We start from the raw sequence: 25,181 nt of genomic DNA on the forward strand, positions 1-25,181 counted from the left end.
CAAAGACTGATCAAGGTCTGAGTCTCCACATCAGATAAACGGCAGATGTGAATTTATTAAAATTGTTTTTTCCCTTCCGGATGAGGCTCTTAGTTCTCACAACAAAATGCAGAAGTAACCAGTGAGACGTGAAGTAGATTTTATTGACAGAGCCCAAGCAGTACGAGGATATTACCTAATTACGTTTACATTCTAAGAACAGGAAGAATGTCACTTTTTTTTAGAAAGTGTTTTTTTTCTTTTTTATGTTGCACAAACAGAAACGTATGTACCGGTATATTGCAGAAATTGTGAAATCTGCCTTGTTTTGATATCCGGTTAATGCATTTAGTGATAAAAAAAAAACAAACCTCAGTGCTATTTAAGTACCAAGTACTGGTAGCTCCTGGGCCCCTAAGTGTGTGGATTTTGGGGCCCCTTCATAATTTGAAATGGATGCTCCCAAGTGGTTATTATGTCATAGTTATGACTATTGAGACCTGTCTATCCTCAGCTGACCCGGTCTTTCATATACTTTGCTATTTCAAAATACATAAAGGGACTCATTTAAAGGCATACTCACACCAATTTCATTATCACTAGTATCAGACTAAAAAGACATTGAAATTGTGTTTTTTTTTCTTTTTCTAGACATTTGTAGCTTTTGCACAATTCCATATTGTATATTTATTTCTTTTCAGACAGTTGCATATTAGCCATTAGTTCTCGCTCTGTAATGGTAGCCCAATATAGTAGACAAACACCCTGACTCCTTATCATGCTGGCACAATGAATAATGAAAATATATGGTGGGAGGGTTTATATTGGATACGCAGCACTAGTGTAGACATTCAGTTCCATGTGGTGGTTGAGTAAGAAAAAAATATAAAAAAATATAAAAAAGAAACGCACAGACATATGAGCGGTCTTAAAATGTGGGAGTTTCAGGCGAGGGCATGCCACCATATCCACATTTTTTCCAGCGCAAATAAATGAAGGGAGCCATCAGATTTCCTCAGTTCCTTACAGAGAGAAGATGACACACTTTTACACACACTCACACAATTACACACTCATGCCAACTAATTAAATCAAAAAGGCCGCTAATACATATCTGTAACAGCACTTAAGGGACATGTATACATCAGGGAATGCAGAATAAGACCAGATAGTGGCCTGAATGAGAAAACATATTGTCACCCTCCCCGAATAAACATGAGGAAAGTCTACATGACAAAACATAAGATTGCACAGTAGTAAAGAATACTGTTCTACCAATGGGAACAAAAATATTAAATTACCAAACCACACCCCAAAGAGTAAATACGAGCTCTTAACTTATGCAAAATATACAAGGTAGAATGGTCTTAGCAAAACAAAAGAAACTGTGGGAAGACACGCTACGGGCATTAACCACAGAAAAACAAAAAGATTTTAAAAAAAACAGACTCACTGCAGTTTTGCAATACGAGAACAAAAAATGCGGAACTGCTAGGAGACATATTGGGGCAATATATTTTGCAAGGGAGGGCTGACACCTTTTGAATGGAAAGCAAGTAAAGCCATGTAGCCCCCCTGCTAGCCTCCGGTGTACCTATACACAGGCTCTCGTTCACGCGCAGATACCTGAAACCTGTCTCTGTGCCCTGCTCACACGTGGCGCATCATGCCACGTGACCACACCAACCAATTTTGTGGGTGAATTCCTAATTCCAGCCTCCCTACCTAATCTTTTGCGATGCCTATGTATTATGTCCTCTTCACCTATTCTACAGCGCTACATTATATGATGGACCTATGCAAATCAATAGAGACATTTACTGATTTATGTAGCACCATGGCATTAGAACTGTACAATGGGAACAAAGAAGTGAGGAAGAGCCCGGTGGTCTAATGGGACCCCCGCTCATACAGCGCTCCATTTGATTCCAATGATAGTGCTTTCCAGCTAGTGGTTAAGCCATGAACCATGGGGAGGTCAGTGAGCTGTAGCTTCTCCTAAAGGTAAATTAGTTTAATTATTTAATCATTTCTGCGTGAATTTGGCAAGGTTGCGTGGGACCTTTAAAATCTTACCTTCCTCTCCATGGAACTTTCAACAGACCAAATAAAACTGCTCTGATCCAGGCATAAATCTTAAATGTGTGACCTACCTGAAGTAGAAACACAGGCATAACTTTATGGATGTTTTCAACAACACTTTGCAAAATTTCTTACTGGAACCGCTGGCAAATTTCACAAACCGACAGAGCGTCACGCAAAATGTAAGTGGAAACCCGAAGCTAATAAAGGAAGCAGGTTACCACAAGAGGACATTAGCAGCATACCTCGCAAATTGTCAAAGCACGGCTCCAGAAGTTATCACGTTACATGTCTCATGGCTGTTTCCGCGACACCTGAAGAACGAGTATAAAAATATATTTCCCTTGCCCCGTTTGATATAGAAATACTTGCTGAAGTCTGTTTATGAATATATGACTGTGACTTGTAGGGCTGAGGAACCTTGTGATGCACCCATAACCAGCAAACATTCTGACCACCTAGGAAGAGGGACACCAGTAGAGGAATTTGGGCCTGAAGGAGAGACTGTCCCTCTTGAAAAGGAGCACATGGCAGGTATTTTTAGGATGACATGTGCTTGGGCGTGTATTTGAGGGCCTCTGGCGTTGGAATGTCCTCGTTGCTCAGATCTCTACCGCTTCCGGTTTTCTAAAATATGATCAACACAACCTAAATCCCCTTACCCTCTTATTTACCCAAGACTTCTAAAACAAGATGCATTGTGGTAAATTGGCAAAGAGAAATAGGTGATAAAAAAAGCACTGAAAGTAATGAAAATATTTTAAAACAACTTTTTTTTTTTAGGTTTATTTATAATGTTCAATTCTAAGGCTTCAACTTACTGAATATAAGTTACTGAATATAATATTATATACGATCATCCCTGGCAAGTTTCCTTTTGAAGGGCGGAACAGACCCTGCACAACGTATGGGAATTGATGTCCAAGAAACAATGTCTTGGCTTGTAGAAAGTATTAAACAGGAGATGTTTATGGTCTTCTCCGGTGGACCATTAGACACCATCTTATCAAATTCTCTGCCTGGGAAAAAATAAATATTACTCAATTTTCCACTAGATGCTATGTCTTAGCGAGCAGAATCTTCTTCCCCTTTTATTTCCTTTGGAAATATGCCATCCAATTTAGTTCTTTTTACTGTAATTGCGTTATTTATTCCTTGCATAAAGGGGAACTCGTGCAGGAAGAACTATATTTTTCTTTAATCATTGCATATCGTGTCACACCTACCAGAAACCTCACTGCGGTAACTTAATCATAGCGCGTTTGAAGTCTTTGTTATAGCTTTCCACAATAGAAATCGGTTAAACGTGAGATACGGTACAGTGACAGCATTAGAAAGGTTTCTTTGGGCTTTTGGATGTGTTAAAGGGACACAGCCATCATTAGCACTTTAATGCCTGCTCCACCCTATTCCCACGCAGGAGATGTGCATGCGTGGAAAGCACTCCCACTAATCCGCATGTCCGTCTTGCTGTAAGCTGAATTCATCAATATCCTCATTGTTATCTAGCCTGCTAGGTATGTTGAGGAAAGCAAGCATCCCCGCAGAGTATTTCACATAAAGCACAGTAAGGCTGATAAAGCTTTAAGAAAAGTGCCGTCCCGTTCCTTTAAAATTTAACAGACAGTTTCGCGTAGACTAGCAATAAGATATATATTACGCCCATTTCATTGGCATCAGGTGTACGCAGTGACATTTTTCACATGCAACATAAGAACCTATTTTTTTATATATATTTACAAATGGAAATAGAATACTCTTAGAAAATTCTTCCTAATATGTAATAAAACACCTTTAGTAAATAGTGAAAATGCACTCATATAAGAGCTACGGTGCTTCTTTAAAGTGTAGAACAAAAGGAACCCATGGCCATGGCTGCCACGCATGGAACGCGAGTCTTCTTCCCACATACATTGTACAAAATCCTTCCTCCTCGTCCCGACCCCGTTTCTATACGCCCTACTCTTTTATCATACTTTTGTACGAGAATTGGGATTGTCCTTCTTTTCATCCTGAAAGTACATTCATTTAGCATTCACATATCCGGGCATTGGCTGTCATGGTTAGGGTGGCGGATCAGGGGCAGCAATAGTCCCTCCGCTGCAGCTCAGCGGGGCGGTTACACGAGAGAATTCTGTTCTCCCCAACCGGCACCTTAACCCGATGGCGGACTATGCAGAAACGTTATGATGCTTCACGCCTTCGTAAGACAATAGACATGACTTCATATCCTCAGCAATAAAAGGGGTCCGGAGGCGCTGCTTGAGTCAGGCCCGGAGAGGCAGCCATCGTCACCGGGTATTTCACTACGTTTTGGTTTGCATTGTATTTGGTTCCCTTTTCTGTACTTTGCATCCATGTGAACAATATCTGAGATTACATACCAGCAGAAGTATCAGACTGGTGGGAATACTATTTTGCATTATCTGATTGTTACAGAATGTTTAAAAACTGGCAAGACTCCCTTTACATCCTTTTTTTGTTGATGTATTCACAAATGTCTATTGCTGACACACATAACAAACATACTCAGTATAACAATAAATGATAGTCACGCACCGCACGGGAACACAGCATGTATTTTCTATGCCCTTGATGGTATTGCGCAATACTCCGCACTTATCCCATGGCTCAGTCATGCTGTATTGGAAGTGAAATAGTAGGTCTTTTTAAGGGTGGGTTGAAATACAAGGGAAAATAATAAAGCTGGCATTTTAATTATTAAGGTAAACCCAGCATGGCGGGCTCTTGGTACAAATAGCATCTGAAATGTTAAAACACCTTTATAGCTAAACACTGAAAAGCATAATCAGATCCCCTGTGTGTGTCAGAATTACGGTTATCAGCAAGAACAGCCATCCATGTCAATCCGATTACACAGGAGATGGAGGGAGTAAGCATTTAGCCCCATTCTGCACTTCTTACAGTCTATACCTATAATGGGACCCCTGGATAGCACATGCAGTTGGGTTTAATCACTAAATCAGACATTTGCACGGATAATTCCGCTTTCAGCTCTTTGACTTCACTATACAGCAAACCCTAGTGCTGCCCACTTTATATAAAATAATAATTCCACTCTCCGATCACTTAAAACACAAAGAAGCCCTGCGCCAGGGGAACCTACCTACCAGCTTTGTCCCCGCACAATAATTAAAATATTGAAGTAAAAAAAAATATGAACGAGGCTACGCTTGAAGCGATTAAAGAATTATTTCCAAAAATGCTTTGGGTACTGAACAGGACTAAGTATGAAGTTTTGAAAGCTGCATTTAGTAAGTGTTAAATTCAGCAGAGCAGGTGGAACAGCAGCTTTAATGGTATTCCCTAAAATTATATAGCTGAAAATAAGGAAAGCCCAGGCATATTTCCTGAGACGTCACATTTTGGCAATCTGTGTGGAATCCACTCTTGCATAATTAGCCGGAAACTACGGCTCCGCTAACTATAAGAGCAGCGAGAATGACAAGCCAGATTAAATCACTTAAGGGAAGGAACAGCATCTGCGCTTAGAGAAAGCAAGTCAGCTCAGAGAAAGGTATTTATTGTCTTCCCAGCTCCTGCTTTTATGAATCCTTAGTCTTTATTTTATGCAGCTGCTTAAATTGCTTTTTCTTTTTTAAATCTGAACAGAAATAACAATGGCACAAGTACCCGAACTGGACTCTTACCTGATGGACAGCTACAGGTAGCGCTGATAATGAATACTCTTTACATGCCATGTTGCTTGTGTTGTAATTGTTTATACAGAGTATTGTAAATATATTTAACACCTTTTTTTATTTGTGAATTTTAGTGAACATGAAGAGGAATTTTATGCAGATTATTCCATTGGATGCAAGGTAAATACAATAAACAACAAGTGGCAATTCTTATAAACAGATAAAAAGATAAATGGATGTGTGTATGGCTATTAAAGCTCTATATTAGAACCATTTGGCCCATCTGCCATCCCATGCATGTTTAAATTTCCTTAGAGTATTAACCTCTACCATTTCTGTCAGGATCCTATTCTACTTATCTACTACCTCTTTCAGTAAAGTCAACATTTAAAACTAACGTGATCGATGTTCTTGCCCTAGAAAACCATCGAGGACTCACACTGGATGGCTTCCTATGGAGACTGCGACGAATGTGACTCTGGAATCACTCCACTTACTCTGCACTCCATGTACTCGTTCAAGAAAACAGTCATCCTTGTGGTAGCGATTGAAAAACTGAAAAAGAGGTTAAGCTCTCCCAGACTACTGGAAGACACAGATTTACTAAGCCTGCTGGATGACATTTTCGTTGAAGGTAAGGGTCGAAGCGTTTAGATATCCCCGACGACATCGCTGTTTGAAAAGCAAAACGTTTGCAATGGTAGAAAATAAATGAATGTGAAATAAATGAGCCGTGGATATAACAGCTGCAGGGTTACACAAAAAATGACTTAACCCATTCGGGGCCAGAGGTGTAACATTTCACAATCATTGAAAAGGAGGGCACCTTCCAGACACAAAGTAAAAGTCACAGCTATAACAATAAAATGTCAACAAGAGGAGAGAAAGACAAAGACAATATGCTTGTCTGGTATAACAGCCCCAGGCGAGTACTATCCGACACGGCAGGTCGCTGCTGCCTAATATCACCAGCCTCTGCCTATTACTATCCTTTCCTATGATAAAGAGAAACCTGGTTTGATACCATAACTGACTCAAGTGCGAAACGTGTTAAACTTCTTCTTCCTGTATCCACGTAATTCACTGGCACTTTACCTACTACAATAAATGATATATTACAAGACTTGGACTTTGTTTCATAGTCGACTAATAATCCCCAACTCAAATATATATAAAAAAAATTAAAAAAGGACTCGGATTTAATGCAATATCAGAAAATGGATTGACAAATATGAATATTTTGTTTATTTTAGAGGAAATCTCATTTGAAAACGCGCAAACCGCCTTTGCATCTGCATCGGACTACAAACTGCTAGATACGAGCAAATGCAAGATCAAGGATTCGGGGAAAAAGTGTCTTGTTTTGCAGCAGTTCCCAGGGAAAGCTCAGCTGGTGGCGATTCACTTGCAAGGATTAAACATCAAGCTGGAACGTAAGTTAACCCCCGCATTACAGACGGGCAAATAGTTCTATATAGGTGCCCATATATTACAGCATTAAAACACAGAGTAAAGCTGCTGTATGCGAGAAGTAACGGGGGCTTCTGCCACTCGCCTTCTACAGTGTGACCCCATTAAGACAAAATGTTAAATAACATTCAGCTTGGAATGCTCTTAAAACTGTGTCCTAGAGGTGTTTCAGCTAAACAGACAGGATTTCTGATGTTGAACTGTTTTGCTCACATCTTCCTTTCATATTCCAGAAATGATACAAATGGCTTTTTACGCTACCGAGAACGTGGAGGAACACGACAAACGGCCTGTAACACTGGCGCTAGCAGGGAAGAATCTATACCTGTCTTGCACTCCCGGAAACGGCGCTCCTCAGCTGAATTTGGAGGTAGGTAGCAAATTTCATCAACACGACGCACTTCATCAATTAGATTATTAATATTTAAACATTTTGTTGAAAGATTTTCCACTAAACTGCCTCTGCCATTGCTTTCAGGAGGTCACTGGAGGAATAAGTAATAATGACTTACGGCGGTTTCTTTTCCTGAAGTCCGACAACTCTTCGAGCTCTTCGAATAGCTTTGAATCGGCCGCTCACCGTGGCTGGTATATCAGCACATCCCAACGCGGAAACGAACTGGTCCAGATGATGCCTGAAAACGACCAAAGATTCATCAGGGAGTTCACAGTTACCTATCAGAACTAAACGTACTGCACAATGCAGCGCAACCACTAATGTGTATGTACTAAGTACAACATGGAAGCAGTGCTGCTGTTAAATAAGCGATGCCTATTCTGTTTAGAACATATTTAATGTATACATTGCAGCAGCTAAATGCGTAAAATGATTGGCTATACCCTATTTCAGCATAGTAGGCAGGCCCCTCGGATCCTACCCAATGCCATTAATAAATACGCACAATGTATATATCAACATAAAGAAACCACGTCACCTATGGATGATTGGTTCTCTTTAGACATCCTTAGCAGCACTGCTTTATTTTTCAGCGTAATAACATTTCTCTATGAGGGATGACACAAGCAACTCCGTGAAGAGTTGCACCCATTGAAAATGTATTTAATTTATGTATTTATATGTTACTGCTATTTATTCTTATATTTTATAATATGCATCGTACAAAAGTTTCATAAAAATTTTATATTAACGTGAAGAATAGTTTTATAAAACGGGGAAAATGTTGGTGTGTAAGAAATTAATGATGTTTTAATGTTTGTAATAGGAACAGTGATGCATTGTATTACTACAAGAGCGGGGTGCAGGGGGTTAATAACATTGTCAATATTAATGTTACATTTCACGCTCTCCTATTATAATAGCGCTATGGAATCTGCTGGTGCTATATAAATAAAACATTATGAAATTATACGTGTCTCAGGCTTTTAACTTAAATGACATTTGTCCCTGCGTAAGCATTCTATGCATGCGGATAAATCCATCGCATGTCTTCTTCATTTCCCTACCGAGATCTTTTCTGGTAATTTCATTCTGCAAACAATGCACCACTGTTAGTTCTAATGAGCTGACCATGGTTTCTTTCGTCATGCTGTATTAAAAATAATAATAATAATAATAATAAAAAATAATAATAATTAAACCTCTCTGGGACCTGAATACTTCCAAAAAATATGAATATTAAAACTTCTTGACATACCTATTGTGAGAAAATCAGGGTTTAAGGGTGATTTAAGGATTCGTGCACATTCGTAAAAGACAGCTTATTTGGCAGCTCCAAAGAACTGTGAAGAGGCAAAGCATAAATTGGTGTCAGAAAAGATTGTTTAAGGTCCAGTGCTCCCTGGCACCGTCACAACTATTTACTATGATTGGCAAACCTTCATGAGCTTCTCCTCCAAGAAGGGTTGGGCTGGCCCTGTATAAGGCATAGTTCAACTAGTAAGATGACATTAAGGAATCTCTCCACATTATGCAGGTGAACTCGGGCCATGGGAGAAGCTCGACGGCCATTCATAATGTGCAGCGAAGACAGGAGTTAAAGTGATCGAGTTACCGGCAAACTCCTGCAATAGATAACACACCTCTAGGGAACAGGACAACAATATGCTAAATCTACTGATAATTTATTATTCTGTTTGGTGTTAAAAGTGAGATTAACATTTTAAAAAGTGACTTTACCGTAAAGTAATTTCAAAAATCTAACAGTGTTTTTAAACACATATATTTTAGCAAAAACACTGCTCTTAATTAATAGACCCCAAACCGGGTCTATGGGAAAATAGATGGCTAGTCTAATTACCCAACAACACACAGACAGGGGAGAACTGGCACCTTCTGGCCCAGGGGGGCAAGTAAAACCAAGTTTCCTCCATTAGCCCCTTGCCCGCCCTCAACATACACGCAGGTACACATATGTAGACACATTAACACAAACTTATACACTCACACATGCTTAAGCATACTTATACTAACATACACTTACTCATACTTCCTAATTTACTCGCACATCCATGCTACACAAGCAAAAGCTTACACGAACACATTCATATAAACACACACTTATACATGCCCCCCAGCTGTCCAGATTTATGCGGGACAGTCCTGACTTTGGGTCAGGGGAAGGGTGAGATCTGCACTCACCTCAGGTGCAGCGGCTGCAGCATGCAGACTAGTTGGGAGATCACAATCTCCCTCTAGTCAGCTCAGTATTAGGGAGCGCGAGGTCTGTCACTTCAGATTATAATGCCGAGCGCAGCGATAGCCAGCCTGAAGTGACAGACCTCGCGCTCCCACTGCAGGATACAAGATGGAGGCAGAAAGATGAAGGATGGTGGAAGAGGTAAGAGATGGGGAGAAAGGGGTGTAAGGGCAGTGTATGTATGTAAGCTTGTGTGTGTGTGGGCCAATGTGTGTAAGAGCAGTATAAGTATTTGTTAGCTGGTGTGTAAGGCAGTGTGCGTGTGTGTGTGTAAGGCAGTGTGCGTGCGTGCGTGTGTGTGTGTGTGTGTGTAAGGGCAGTGTACATGTGTGTGCGGGCAGTGTACATGTATCTCTGTGTGTGTGTAGGGGCAGTGTACATGTATCTGTGCGTGTGTGTGTGTGTGTGTAAGGGCAGTGTACATGTGTGTGTGTGTGTGTGTGTGTAAGGACAGTCTACGTGTGTGTGTGTGTGTGTAAGGACAGTGTACATGTATGTGTGTGTGTGTGTGTGTGTGTGTGTGTGTGTGTGTGTGTGTGTGTGTGTAAGGACAGTGTACATGTATGTGTGTGTGTGTGTGTGTGTGTTACCGCGGGGTAACATAACATCACGTTTTGTGACCCCACTGCGTTCCTGCCTCCCTAAAATTGTTCACAAAAGGACCAGTCCGCCCCTCCACATACACACATTATATATATATATATATATATATACATATATATATATATTATACATGTACATACATACACTCGTGGGGTAGCTTTTCCTGGCACAGACTGGCTGCATCAATCTCTGCAGGACCATCCTTTCCTCAGTGTAAAGCGCTTAGGCCGCGTTTCCTGATCCCAAACGTAGGTGGCGCCTTTTCGCGCTGTCTTACTATCGGTTTTCACATAGAAGCAAATCTTTGGCTATTTGAAGATTTGAAGGCAAACGCAAAGCGTACACAAGACATATAAAGCAGAACGTTTATGTTAACGGCTGACAGCGCCATCAGTGCGGAGTCCCATCAACATATTTCGTAATACCCGCCAAACTAAAACTCGACCCCACATCCTAAAACACGAAGCCGGCCAGTCCTTATAAAGTCAACCATCCGGACTGCACCAAAGTCCAAATATTTAGTCGTTACGGCACCAATGGCCAATCGTCTCCATTACAATGTGGGTACTGAAATCTAACGTGCATAAACACAAACAATTTCGTTTGTTTTCTTAATAAAGTTTACAAAACGAACGGCGTTGTCATGACATTTGTTTTGTTAATAAAGTTTTCCATATTAAAAAAAAAAAAAAACAATGACAGGTCGTTGTTTTGTTAATAAAGTTTTTACAAAAAAATCCGCAAATCGGATTGGTCGGTTCGAAACACAGCAGTTTTTATTGGAAGCGGGACAAGTCCGGGCATTGCTTACCATGGAAGTTCGGAAACCTGTGAGCGCAGAAGGTGGGTTATGATCGTACTGCTCGCCCGATAGCGAAGCTCTGACGTTATAGCAAAATACTTACCGTCCATAGTGAATAAACGAGCCACGCCACTCTAGTGCATGCAGCCCCCGCATTTATACCTAACCTCTGTATTCTGACACACAGCCTGGGTGGCCTCGGTTAGCGGGATTGTGTCGGTGCTATAACGGTGAGCTGTTACAGTTAAGGGGCATACAGGCAGTAGGCACCCACCCTCGTGTCAGCAGATGGATAAACGTAACTAAGGAAATATAAGACTAAAACCATAACCTCTGCCTTTTGGTGCGTTCTTTAGTAAATAGCTGTATGTTTCCTTATTATATCCTGCTTCATTGTGTACACCTGGTATATCCATGAAAGTATAACATTATGGAAGCCATTCACTTATTAGCATACCTTCTGAGTGCCTGTATAGAGCATGTTAGTGCATCTAATTACTGCACAGCCGTTCTATGTATGATGTTGGTAGAAAATACTCTTGGGTGCTATGTGCTCACTTTTTAAGGCCTTTTCTGGTATGATAGGGCTAGGTTACTGTCCCTGAGAACCCCACTAAAGAAGATTGCATATTAAAGGAACTCTTTTCATTGGAAAATCAAAGTACTGACTTGCTGTAGCAGCTGCAGCTTCCCGCCTAATCTGTTGTCAAACCATTCTTGTCTGTGATTGGCTCTTAAAAGCAGACAATCGGTAACATAAAGCGCTCCCACTAAAGTCAGTGTGAGTGCTATCAGCACAGGGGACTTACTGGGGCTGACCTGAGGTGGGTATATCGCATGCAAGGATATGTGTTTGGCCGGGCACGTCTCCTGTGCGGAACGTGGGGGTTCTTCAGAATCCCCTGATCCCTTTGCGAAAGGGGCACAACTGAAACTTGAAGGGAGCGACCCTTTAATTAATAAAAACTCAAATTCTTGTGTCTTTTGTCTCATACAGAAGAGCGCCGACAGAAGCTACTTGAGTATCTAGCTGCCAAGGGAAAGCTGAAGCCCCAGAATAACAAGTGAGTTTGTCCTGGGGATGCCAATTCACTGTGGAACTTATTCACTAAACCATGAAGTGCGTGTGCATTATGAGGGTACAAGTGCAGGGATGTATCGCCACAGAAATGCAAAAACATATTAGTGTATGAGGTGGTTTCTATTTACTCTTCACCTGTGTCGCTTTCCGATTCGGCGTTCACGGTCATCATCTTCTGCCACCAAAGCTTGGTTATTCCAGTTTAATCGGTGAGACTTCTTGAAGTTCACACTAGCTGAAGTATTGTGCAGATCCAACATAACTCGTATTGGAAAATAAATCTCCCAGGGTTGACCTGTTATAAAGCATAGTGACCTTTGCATAAAGAAACCACAGCTCTCCTTTTTGTGTTATAACAGTTTGCTTTATTTGGTAAGAAAGAATTTTTACTATTATGTTGTAATGTGAATAATGTAAACTAACTTGCTTTATTCATATGTTTCCTTTCTATGTTCGTTTCTTAAACCTTTACAGACCCTACCTAAAAGACTCCACCAATCTACAAAAGAAACCATTGACCCATCGTTCTAAAGCACCGCAGGTAAGCTATTAGACAAGCAGTTATTTTATCACCGGCGATGTTAGCGGTGGAAGCTGCTAATATTTGTTACAATAAAGGTCACCCAGTGCAGCGAGATTTTTATGTGTAACTGTAAAAAATGCATATAGCTACTTTCCCACATCTTGGATTTCTAATTTCCAATAAACAGTAAACCTATGTAATTTGGAAGGCCAACTTTTTACTTAGTTAAATAGTTTCCTCCAAGTGCTTTGTGTTTTTGGAGTTTGTATGATACTTTACCCTTCCAGTGGTGGGAAATGATTGCTTCAGGCAGTATTTATAAGGGAGGAAATTAGTTTTGTCACTCTTAACAAACATGTGTAAATAAACGCAGTGGCAGAAAATCCCTACCTCCCCCTCCTTACATATTCCTTACTACTTTGAAAAGAAGTACCTAAGAACAGTTAAACATATCTTAACGCAAAATGTCCATTTTATACTATACATGTCATACTAAATAACTGTAAAGATGCCAAATAGTTTTGACCATTGCCCTTTAAAAACATGAAATGTTAATTGAAAAACTAAATTTTTTTTTCTTTTTAGATTAACAAACAGAAAGAGGATGTTGTCCCTAAAAAAACAAAACATATTCCAAAGGCATCAAGTAACCTTCCGCTTCAGCGGCAAACGAAAATGGTACATTCAAAAATGTCAGCAAGGGACAACGTTTCGGCTACTTCAAAACCTAGAAGTAGGACGATGCCGAGTGCCGCTGTCCCATCAAAAAACGTGATACCCTGCAAGAGTCTTAAACAGAAGAAAGGTGAAACACAAGTAACCGCTGACACTGCGTCTTGTGCAATCCTTTGTAACTCTGGGAAGGAGGCCGAGGCTGGGGAAGAATCCGGTGAGAGGATCTTGCTGATTGAGCCCAAAGGCAAGCAATGTTCCCTTAATATTGATGGAGAGAATTTCATAAATGAGAACCGTACAGCTGAGCTCGTAGTTTCTTGCCGGGCAAAGCAGATTGTGCAACAAGTCCAAAAACCAGTTACAATAAAGTCATTGGATAATCATGGAAAGCCGCAAGCACAGAAATCTTCATGTATGGTGGCCTCAACTTCAAGAAACCCCAGCAGAGATTTTAGCCTTAAGAAAAAGGCGTCCTGGCATAATGAAATCTCAAAATCCCTCCATCCTGTGACATCAAAGCTAGAGAGCCACCCCGTTCACAGGGCTGAAAGTACGAAGACTTGCACAGCATCCATGCAAAACCGTGCTGCGGGAAAAACCATCCATGTTAATTCTGCCAGGACAACATCTTTACATGCTAAGGTTTCCCATAGCATACAGACAGCAGCAGCAAGCTGCCCTGTAACAAAAACATGCTCGCATTTGCATAAGCCTGTAGGCAGACCACAGAATTCCTCTGCCCTGACCAAACCTGCTACCATACAGCACGGCACTGGCAACACGGCCAAAACATCACTTAACAACCATACAACCAGGACAATCAATAAACAATCTGCCAAAGAGCAGGTGGCAAAGTCTTCCCACGGCACGGTGCCTCCCCGGCTCCAGAACACAACTAATCTTTGGCACAAACAGAAAGCTGATGCTGTATCTTCAAGTATGAAAACGCCAAGCGGCAAGAGAACCAACTCACTGCATAAAGCCTCGGTGATGAACGCTGCCGGTAGTTCCACATCTGTCCATCTGTCCAACATGCAAGGAAGCGATGAAATGAGCAACCGATACACAACACCCAAGACTGCTGCAGAAGATCGCAAGTATGATGTGCTCTTTATTGGTGGGACCCATTGGCTAGAGTGCACAGGATGATATGCTAAAGCATTGTGCACTCCTAGGCTAATATTTCTACATAGGCTATTTCTTAAAAAGCATTGTGAAGACAGGGGTGATCACTGAGTGTAGGGAGGCCGGGGGCAGCTCACCATTTTGAGTGAACAGGCATCCGGATGTGATGCTTATCAATGGGCTGATTACCAGGGAGACTTCTCATCTCCCCAACTGAGCTGGCACAGCCTCCATAGTATGTTACATATGGTGCTGCAGTAGAAAGGACCTCGGCCGCCAGGGTGCATGCCAGGTGGTGGTTGGTGGCCACAGAAGTACTCTGTTGGTAAGCACTCAGCGCCAGTGGCTTGATGGATGCATTTGGTTCTAAAGTACAAGCTGCTTTCTACAAATTTATTGGGGCATTGTAAAAATAACCTTGGCTGTGTCAAAGGCTTTTCTTAGGCAGCGCCGTTTGACCTCTTTTCATATTAGCATGTATTGTACAACCATATCTATTACATAAAAGTACTTTTATTATTTGATTTGACATATATGAGGCAATAATGGGGTAAAAAAAAAAAATCTATTTTCTGTTTTAATTATAACTAAACTACGAATTTGCACAGCCTCCCAGGGAAAAACCTGGATCTTTGGCATAGTTCTACCAACTATATACAATTTTCTTTGTGGGATTCGTTTCAAGTGTTCGTGTGTGTGTGTGTGTATGTATATATGTATATATATATATATATATATTTGTATATATATATACACTAAATCAATGCAGTTAAAACAAAGCAAACATGTGTGATACTAAATGTGATGACTGTCTTCACTGCTGGATCACAGGATAATATGCATGAAATTCCTGGCTGTGTTATTTGTAGAAGATATGACAAATGGTTATTTTATCACAAATGTTACTTTTTTTTTTTATTTATTTAAGGTATGGATACATTTGATGTTGTAAGTGTGACGTTCACAATCGGCAGTAAAACTGGAATTTTCATCTTCATTAAACGTAGTCTTGAGCAACATTGTAGACATTATGATGCGATGAGTCAAAACAACAAGAGTTTGCCCTTTTGAGTTATTTCCCTAATTGATGATACAAACTATGTATTTCCTGCGGAGTCAGAGGCTATGACAGGATGACCGTCAGTTCAAGGTCTGTCCCTCTAAATCACCGGCGCATTGCCTGCGGCCCGTTATCCTCCGAGTTGACTTTTGCTCTACAAAGGTCTCCCCCCTCGCCCCCCCCTTTCAAATGGCAGATGACATATAACTGCATTTGGCATTGTTTCCAAGAGTCAACAAAATAATCTTTTAGCACAAAAAACCTTCAATAAATCTAGATTTTAGTGTTTTTCGTACATGTTCAGGATATTGAGATTTATTCCTTCTATTCTGACATCACACGCAAGTCCAACAAAGAAATGGCAAAGGTGCCTCATAGAAATTTCACTTCCCATTATCCGTCCGTGACGAGCGTGCTGAAATCATGCTATTATCACAGACATCTTAAAGCAAGAGAAAGTGACAGATCATGAAAGAAAGGAAAACATGATTAATATGCCGTTCCAATCTAGGGGAAAGAATCCAAACCCGGTGAATTAATCCCATTTAATCTCTGTTGGTATTTTGTAGTGCCTTTTATGCATGCTGTTAATTCTGATTCCATTGCTTGGATTATTTTAATATGATTACGAAGTTAATCTTATACTAATCGTATCGGGGGGCCATTGGTAAAAATAAGTATTCCATAAACCCCGTGTAGTATGTTTCTTCCGTGTCTCTGCTGTCTGTTTTGTATACTATCTCACGTTTGTTTGGGGTCTAAGTTATTCTGCTGCTAGTGTGTATTAACCCCTTCATGACAAAGCCTGTACACGTATGGGCTCACAATGTATTGTTTTTAATGGGTTTAAGGACAACCCATTGTCCTTTAGGGGTTAACATACACTATTACGGCGGGTAAGAACCATTCAGCCCATCTACTGATGTGAAGACTCTGATCTTAATCAGTCCTTGGTCTTGTCTTAGATTCAGGATGGATAGCTTTATGCCCACCCTATACATGTTTACATTAGCTTCTGCCACTTCTTATGGGAGGCTGTTCCATTTATCTACCACCCTCTTAGCAAAGTAAAACTTTCTTACATTACATCTAAACCTCTGACCCTCCAATTATGACCTCTTATTCTAATGCTTCTCCTCGGAAACCAACTTACATCCCGTCTTTTTTGTTCAATCCCTTTCTACGTGCCTTTTAAGTTATAATTTTACATTGAAGTACTGTACTTTAGATGGTTCGTGAAATGGTTAAAACAACCGTGAACCAGGGGTTAGGCAAACAAGAACATAACAAAAATATCAGTTGTAGGTTTTTTTTTTTGTTTGTTTGTTTTTTTACATGGATCTGACTTTTTCCCCTAAACCTATGTTTTCTGCTTCAGTACACCAAGTCAGTGTAATGGAGTTTGTAGAATAAAATAAGAAAAATGTGTATAACCTAATATAGCACGCGTCCCGATGGGTGAGCCATGGTGGGCGTAGTTGATGTGTTTGAGGGGCTTTGGTTAGAGGACCACTTGCGATTTCAAAGGTGCTGGGGGAATATATAATAAACTTCACTTTTTTTGGTTTTTATAGGCGACGGTTAGAAGAGTGGCTTCTCACTAAAGGGAAGACCTACAAGCGCCCCCCCATGACCATGCCTCCCAAGAAGCCTGACAAAAGCAAGACGCCTGGAATTCAGAGCAGCTTTCTGTGGGCTGAAATAGAGGAAGAAGAGGAGCTGCTGCTGCTGTCCCAAAGAATAAACGCCACCCTTAGTGAGTGCCTGGAGCTCATCAACAAGGTAACAGTGACTGTTTGCTAAAGGAACAATATTGGCATTTAAAACTAGTGTGTGTTAAATTGCGTCTCTGCTTTTATTCATCTCTGCATGGTGTTTCTGAAACCCTTTATAAAGAACCTAAGCTCATCCCTTAGCGCAAATTGGCACCCTTACCACCAGCTGAGGCTGCTTGAGTAGGCGCCAAGCCAACCTTTGAGGCACTGTGTGTGTTCCTGGCGCATTTGCTTCTGACAGAACGGAATACTTTGCAGACCTTTTGGGGGGGGGGGAATGGACATGACTGCAACATAATGGTGATATGAGATTTATGTGTGATTTTTGCCAACCGCTGATAATTATCTGTAGTAAGAATTGTTTATTAGCAACATTAAAATGGTTTTACTGATGGAGAATTATAAATATATACATTGTGCTAGCAAAGTTGTCAGAAAATGTGTATATAAAGTTCTGCCTACGTGATCAATGGGCATTCTTGTCCAATATGGCCACCTTGGTGCCGTGCACACATCCTTGCTCCCGTACTGCCTTCTCCTGTGCTGTACGTGTGATTGTGTGCACGTTGTTATGTGACGTGGTGCAGAGGACTGAATTTAATCTTTTAGGGCACTTTCCGCCCATATATTTGCTCCGCAGGTGAATAGCACTGTTGAGTGGAAAGTTACCCCTACAAAGTGACACTTTGTGCACTTCTTAAAATGTATTCACAGTTTTACAGGTATAATTAAACATGTGAAAAATATCAAAAATATATCCGTAAAGCTAATTCATCCTCTAATCATATATAATGTTAAGTCTTCTAAAGTTTTCTGTACTAACACCTTGTGTCTGCTTAATTAAATTAATACATGTAATTTTTACTGACTCCCCCAGGTGGATTGTAACCCCTGATCTAATGACCTTTATTTCTTTTAATTTGTCGTATAGGGTGCACCCTCACAGGATATCCATTCTGCCTTAGGCAAGATCCCCCACGCTAAGAAGTTTGCCAAGTTTTGGGTGTGTAAAGCCAGGCTCAACGAGAGAGAGGGCATCTTTGATGTCATTGACTTATACGAGCAGGGGGTTAAATCCGGAGCTCAGGTGAGTTTTTAGAAAGGTTAGTGATGCCAAGATAACGTGTACGTTTTCCCCCCCTCGTTTTATTTTGGATGTTATTTGTTCAATTATAGCCAATTACTCAGGATTCATTGTTCATAATGTATTGAGGATCCCAGCCACAAGCATTCTGCGGTAATGCTGGCATTTTTTGTCTGCACAAATGTATCAAATGATCATCTACGGAAAGCAGTGCAACATGTTTGGAGTACTTTAAGGGAAGGAAGAATGAATGGGTTGCTAGTGTGCTTTGAAGCCTTAGCCACACTGGTTGTGGTATTTATAACTCTAACCTGAAATCTGCTGAAATTGGTCATAATACTAGAAATGAAATGGAATGTAATGGGTTGACCAAGAGAGCTGTAGTAACTCCCAGAGATCACCCACATGTATCCTCCTGTTGTCCCCAGAATCACTTCCAGCACCAGTCAGCATGCGCACCTTGGAACCCGGCTATGTGTACCCAATAAGTAGACACAACTACCTTGAATTGAGGACAGCAGGAATGAACACTTTATTGATGTAAAACATAGACAGAATTTCATTAACCTAAATTAACATTGTTAAACAGGTACCTGTAGACAACCCAACCTTTAATCCCCTTTAGCTACTGAATATCCCCCTGGCAGCCATCCTGTTAATGGGATTCGTTTACACAATGGAGTTCCTGCTTGTGCTATCTTTGTTTGGCAGCCAGGCTGGAGCCATCTCTGACTACCTTGGGGCCTTGTATGACAGGTCATTCTGTCACATGGATCTTCTACAAATGTGTTCTCTGCTTACTGAGAGCCAAATCATAGATTCAAATTCACACGACCCATTCTCCAAATACCCTTTAACTTTTTGTACTATGGGGGGAATGGTCCAATGAGCATGTTGCAAATAACAGGGCAGGGGAAGAAAAACAGGTTGACATGGCGGAGAGAGGGCAGAGTGAATGGCGGATACGGACAGACAACGAAGACAGAGGGCAGTGGGGATAAAACAGATTGAGAAGTTGGCTGCCATTTGTTGTAATGTAACTGGTGCTTCAACAGTTTATATCGATTACTCTCCATGAAATTCACTTTACAGCCAATGAATGAACTGCGAGATGCCATATTTGATATTATGAAGTCTACAAGCAAAAAATCTAAAGGTAATTTTAGTGTTCTCAATGATCGTATCTATTGCTTGACATTAGTCTCTGTTGGATGGCTTTCGTCACAGTTGCTGTTTGTAACTGGGATTTTCATTGCTATAGCAGTCACATTTGGGCCTCTGCCCAGTAAGGAACGTGTTCCAGTGAATGAAGCTCTAGAACATTCTAGATGTCCGATCAGTACAAGCGTGAAGAAAAGAAGAGATGAAGGAACACCGTGCGGCCGCCTAACCACCAGTGAGCAAGGCTCTGCAATCAAGTTCCAGGTTTCTCGTGTTTCCAGGTAACTATTGCATTAGAATAGATTGAACCGACCTCCTTACAGGTCTGGTAGCTTCTTTAAGTCCTGGAAAGTCATTTACATCAACTCCATTTTGGCTTAAAGTAGATGCATCCATCACATCTTTTGAGACCAAAGAATGTGTATGGGGTAATGTATTTTCTGCTACAAAGACTCTATGTTGCTATATGTGTTCGTAAGACTTTCCTGCTCATCTTGCGCAGCATAAAGAAGGAAACCGGCTGCCAGGAATGGAAACGCCTGACGCCTGTGCGGAGATCTGTGAGGATCAGTGAGGCAATGCCTCGCTACCCAGAGGTTCTGAAGGAGCACGACACGGTGGTGGCCTCCCTCGGGGAACTTCTGGACATGGCAGATACGGATGCTGTCCTGTACACAAGGAACGAGGCTCTGCCTGATGAGGCTGACGAGGATCTTCTGGATATGATAAATCAGGACCGCTCTGAGCTTAAGGAGGAACCTGTGTGATCTCTTGGCTGGTAACGTGAAGTGCCCTGTGTATTCTCTAGTGAAACTACCTGTGTGCAGTGAATGCAGCCGACTGCAGCAGGAATCCGGTGGGAGCATGTTCAGAATTATCGGCATTGTTAGTTTGCTGAGTGACTTCTCTACATCATGCGTTATCCGTCAGGTTTTAGCATGGAGCCTTCCTGAGAAATGCAGAGTCCTTGTTAAACTGCAAGAATCACCTAGCGGATGACTTTGCTACGCTATGCCGTGTGTGTATCGGTAATGCTTATCGCTCCCTAGTTTTTGTTATAATTGCATGTATTTTGCACATTAAGACTTTTAAGCACAATTATTAGGCCGTCTATTGTAAATATTTACAGTCCAGTATTGTATAGGAATATGAATTTTTTTTATCCCGCATGTGCACTGGACGTTCAGCTTTAGCAATGCGGTGACCCCCACTGTCACCCGGCATTAAAAGTATATGCGACATGTAAGCAAAGCAAAACCTGCTGTCAGCTGCTTGTATCATAAAGTATAAAAATATGGGACTAAACCGCTAAACAAAATAAGTTAGGGCATGTGCTTTGTTTCTGGGTGATACACATGAATGAAAAACATCACAGCTTCCCTGCTTTCTAATCCGTGGCTTGAAGGAACAGCTCTAGATATACAGTGACCACTAAAGATTGGTAAAGGCCAAGCTTTTTGCTTGTGGGGATATGTTTGTTTTCAAGACACGTTTTCTGCTTTAGCAGGGAAAGTATATTTTTTGCTTTAAAGCAGCCATTTTGTAAACTTTGTTGAGCTGCTGTCTAAATGCTTTTAAATATTTGTCGAATAATACATTTTATGATCTTTGATGTAGTGCTTTTTATATTTTTATGTGTATAAATGTATATCTTTTTATTTCACAATCTATTTGTACATGTTAACAGCTAAGTCTATTATTTAAGTATTTTTATTATCTGCTTCTTAATAAATCAGATTTATTGAAGTCTTGACGTTTAGACACTTTGTCCCCAACTGATTTTGTACAGTGCCTACTTTGGGAGAGGTTTTTGGTAAATTTAATAAAAATGCAGTAGTAATGGCAGTTCCCGGGGTACTTTTAATGTTGTAAAGTCTTTCTGCATGGTCAACATTGGTGTTGATTCACATCTATCCAAAGTTCTATTGACAATCAATGTGTATGCAGAAAAAAATGGGGAGGAGGGAGGCTAAATCTTTGTGTCGAGGGAAAAAACACTGTGTTGAGTTAAATGTAGAAGCTTTTTCACGAAAACACTTTCAGTTACATAAACCAGTCAATTTTGTTAATTTCAAGTTTCCGCTACTGCCCAACCTCACTGAGAACTATCCATGTAGGGCTTGATATATTTAAACATGTCTACCAAAACCATCACCAACAGCCTAGCACTTTGAACTAAATGTGTGTATATATATATATATATATATATGTGTGTGTGTGTGTATATATATATATATATATATATATATATATATATATATATTAGTATGTGTTTTACATTCGGACAGAAGGACTTTGCGTTGTGACCTAAATGACATCACCGTTAGTCCTGTGGACGTCTCGTTTCCTTCAGGACACAGGTAGAACATTTCTTATTGATACAGTCAACATCTACAGCCTATGTTACACTTTTTCATAAGTTTGCAGAGTTCCAATTCTTTTGTGCAGATGTCTCTTTATTACCATAACCTTGTTTCTTCTAAATAACAATACGATGGAAACAACAGTTTTAAATGCCAAATACACTTTATTTCAGTAACAATATAAAACAATGTAAACCTAACACACTCACACATATAAAAGAAAGCTCAGATATATAAATTGAAGATTCCCTGACTCAGAGGTCGGGTATTAAGAAATCAAAGAAAATGATGTATACAAAAAAAAAGTCTTTTCAAGTAAATTATATTTGTCGGACTAAAGAGTACAAAAGAGTAGCTGGGACGGGAGGGGAAATGGTGCAGACTGAACCATAAAGCTGTATTCACTAAAAGCTTTTTGTAGGTCATACATTCAGTTGCTGATCCTAATATAAAATGCTAGTTTAGTGAATACATTCAGGATTGGTGACTTTGCTTATTAACCATTAAATGTGTGAGAGCCATAGTCGTTGGGGACATCTGCAGTTCCCATTTTGGCTTTTAACAGGGCTTGACACTGGCTGTCTATGACTTTTCAAAAGCACTGTTATATGTTACATGTGGTATTTTCCTTTAAATACAATGCTACCCTCTGTGATATAACCAACAAAAAAGTTTAAAAGTATTGGTAAAAGAAATATAAAACGACATAATTACTATACTCTAACCACCTAAAAAAAAAAATAAAAAAAAAAAATGCCCAACTTTAGTCTCCTAACCTAACAAGAAGAGCTAAGGAGGTAGATCTAGGGGATAATACGTTATGTGTAGTAACCGGGAATGAGCTTCATAGGCACCTATTTCATGAAACAAGACTTCGCTCATTTCCGCAATGGTGCTTTTAAAGCTCTAGGCCCATCTTTATTGCAGGGTACCTGGCTCAGTGGTTACTGTCCTTGGTGGACCAGCTATATATACTCTATATGGACAAAAGTATTGGGACACCTGCCTATTACGCCAACAGGGACATTTATGACATTGCATTCTAAACACACAGACATTAATAAAAAGCTGGTCCCCCCCTTTGCAGCTATAACAGCTTGGACTCTTCTGGGAAGGCTTTCCACAAGATTTTGGAGAGTTTCTGTGGTACTTTTTGCACATTCATCCAGTAGAGCATTTGTGAGGTCGGCACTGATGTTGGATGAGAAGGCCTGGCTCGCGATCTGCGTTCCAGTTCATCCCAAAAGTGTTCGATGGGGCGGAGGTCAGGGCTCTGTGCGGCCGGTCAAATTCCTCCACACCGAACTCATCCATCCTGTCTTTAAGGACCTTGCTTTGTTTGCTGGATTTAATATGCAGTGTCATAAAAGTCCCTGTTGGTGTAACGGTCAGATGTCGCAACACTTTTGTCCATATAGCATATTTGTACCACTGCTCCCTATCTTCTGTTATATCATCCCATTACCCTCATTCACTTATACAGAGTGCTATGAAAGAAGCTTGTGGATCCATCATAGCTGTGCCTCTTGCTATATCGGAACAGTCGGTCCACTGGTTTCTTACCACTAATAGTATGAGGTTCTAATGATAAAGTTAGCTGTACTGCTTCTTGGGCATTAACCTGAAAGCTCTCAGAACCATGCCCTCCACGTTTGTTGAATTAGAAGTTCTGGAGAAAGCAGGACTAAATGCAATGTGTGTCAGAGAACATGACATTGGAAGTGTTATAGAGAACCAGCCTGGCTATTTGACAGATTAGTCATAGCATATAGATATAGAAAATGGATAAGCGGCAACGTCTCAAACAACAAACAAAAAGAAACAACAAAAGTTGGAAAATTACCATTACAACTAAACGGGAAAATGAAAATCTTACAGCCAAAGGAAGAATAACCCCTCTCTGAATTTCAGCTACTTAAATGCAATAGTACAGGAGAAGGCGATTGTTGGTCCATTGCGAACTATGAGGTGAGGCAAGGCCCAGAGGTTCCTACATTATTATACAACATATTACTTTGGCAGACAAATTGTTTTAATCAGAGTCAAGAAGGATAAGATCACCCGGCATTATGGAATGGATACTTGGGGAACACATCCTAGTAACAACCAGAACGCTGTATTTAACCTCGCAAGTACTATCTTTTCCTGCATGGCACAAAAGCGGCTGTCACAGAGAACATGCGGCTCCAATATTCTTACATGGATCAAGAGCTAAGCCTGGCACCTACAGACTGCTAAGTCTGATAAACGTAAGGGGTACAACCAGTACCAGTGAATGGGGGCCGCCCAAGCATAACCCACTTTAACATCGCAGCCTGCTACTTGTGTCTGGGTCCTTTCAGGGGATAGCGGTCTGCAGCCCCGTTCCAAGCATGGAGCAGGGGGACGTTGTCTTTAGGTTTGTGTTGGGCCCCAAGATTTCTGAAGATTGCCAGACAAGTAAAATGAGGGAAATCCTTGAAGGGTTATGAAGAGATGGGAGATCCAGGATAACTTGGATTGTAAAGGATCACGGCAAGCCGTTCCTGCAAGCAGGGGTATCCAGTATAATGGATAGCTGAATGAATAAATCATTAGTCATTTGTGTTCCTCTAGCACAAGAAGCTCATTTAGGTCGGATGTTCATAACCAATAGTGAATTTGGTGACCTGCAACTCCGCTCAGAAGTCCCTATTTAGTAAATAAACCTTTTAGTAGTCCAAACGTTACTGAGATATGTGAAAAATATATATAAAAAATATGAATATTTGATGCAGTGCCGCTAAATTGACGGACCAATAACTTGGTCTTGACAGTACTTGACGGCGTACCTATAACTGTGATCAATGAAAACCAGTCAAACAGGAGAAGAGTGATAAACTGAGTCCCTAAGCGCTCTGTTCTGGGTTCTCTTTAATTTGTTGATTTTTTGTTGAGTTATTACATGCGAATGTCTGTTTGCAGATCGTATAATTTTAGAGACGGTAATTTAAAAGAGGATATTTTTTAAGACAAATTTGGACAAATTGAGGGAAGAGGCAGGTAATCGCCTGCTGGTATTTAACATAAATATAATGTAATATTTTTCGGGGGAACAAAG

At 40.6% G+C, this 25,181-nt stretch overlaps 3 protein-coding genes across 4 annotated transcripts; all 3 read left to right on the plus strand.

The window, feature by feature from the left end:
* The first annotated feature begins 5,521 nt into the window (after positions 1 to 5,521).
* On the plus strand, positions 5,522 to 8,389 carry IL1RN (interleukin 1 receptor antagonist). Its single transcript, XM_053463013.1, has 7 exons — positions 5,522 to 5,599; positions 5,695 to 5,749; positions 5,858 to 5,903; positions 6,144 to 6,357; positions 6,977 to 7,156; positions 7,427 to 7,563; positions 7,672 to 8,389. The coding sequence occupies exons 2-7, from the start codon at positions 5,703 to 5,705 to the stop codon at positions 7,879 to 7,881; spliced, it is 834 nt and encodes a 277-aa protein (XP_053318988.1). The 5' UTR covers positions 5,522 to 5,599; positions 5,695 to 5,702; the 3' UTR covers positions 7,882 to 8,389.
* Positions 8,390 to 11,216: 2,827 nt separating this feature from the next.
* LOC128491485 (cytoskeleton-associated protein 2-like) lies at positions 11,217 to 13,901 on the plus strand. Its single transcript, XM_053463805.1, has 5 exons — positions 11,217 to 11,296; positions 12,253 to 12,319; positions 12,811 to 12,877; positions 13,445 to 13,843; positions 13,893 to 13,901. Exons 1-5 carry the CDS (start codon positions 11,266 to 11,268, stop codon positions 13,899 to 13,901), a joined length of 573 nt encoding a protein of 190 aa, XP_053319780.1. The 5' UTR covers positions 11,217 to 11,265.
* Positions 13,889 to 20,547, plus strand: CKAP2L (cytoskeleton associated protein 2 like). Of its 2 annotated transcripts, none has more exons than XM_053462820.1 (6): positions 13,889 to 14,631; positions 17,294 to 17,501; positions 18,426 to 18,581; positions 19,671 to 19,734; positions 19,840 to 20,020; positions 20,242 to 20,547. In XM_053462820.1, the coding sequence occupies exons 1-6, from the start codon at positions 13,949 to 13,951 to the stop codon at positions 20,504 to 20,506; spliced, it is 1,557 nt and encodes a 518-aa protein (XP_053318795.1). In that variant the 5' UTR covers positions 13,889 to 13,948; the 3' UTR covers positions 20,507 to 20,547. The 2 variants fall into 2 exon arrangements, with proteins under 2 accessions (XP_053318795.1, XP_053318796.1); XM_053462821.1 differs by having other exon boundaries at positions 19,843 to 20,020.
* Positions 20,548 to 25,181: the final 4,634 nt, after the last annotated feature.

Source organism: Spea bombifrons, chromosome 4 (assembly GCF_027358695.1).
Source record: "Spea bombifrons isolate aSpeBom1 chromosome 4, aSpeBom1.2.pri, whole genome shotgun sequence".
Classification (NCBI taxonomy): Eukaryota; Metazoa; Chordata; class Amphibia; order Anura; family Pelobatidae; genus Spea; species Spea bombifrons.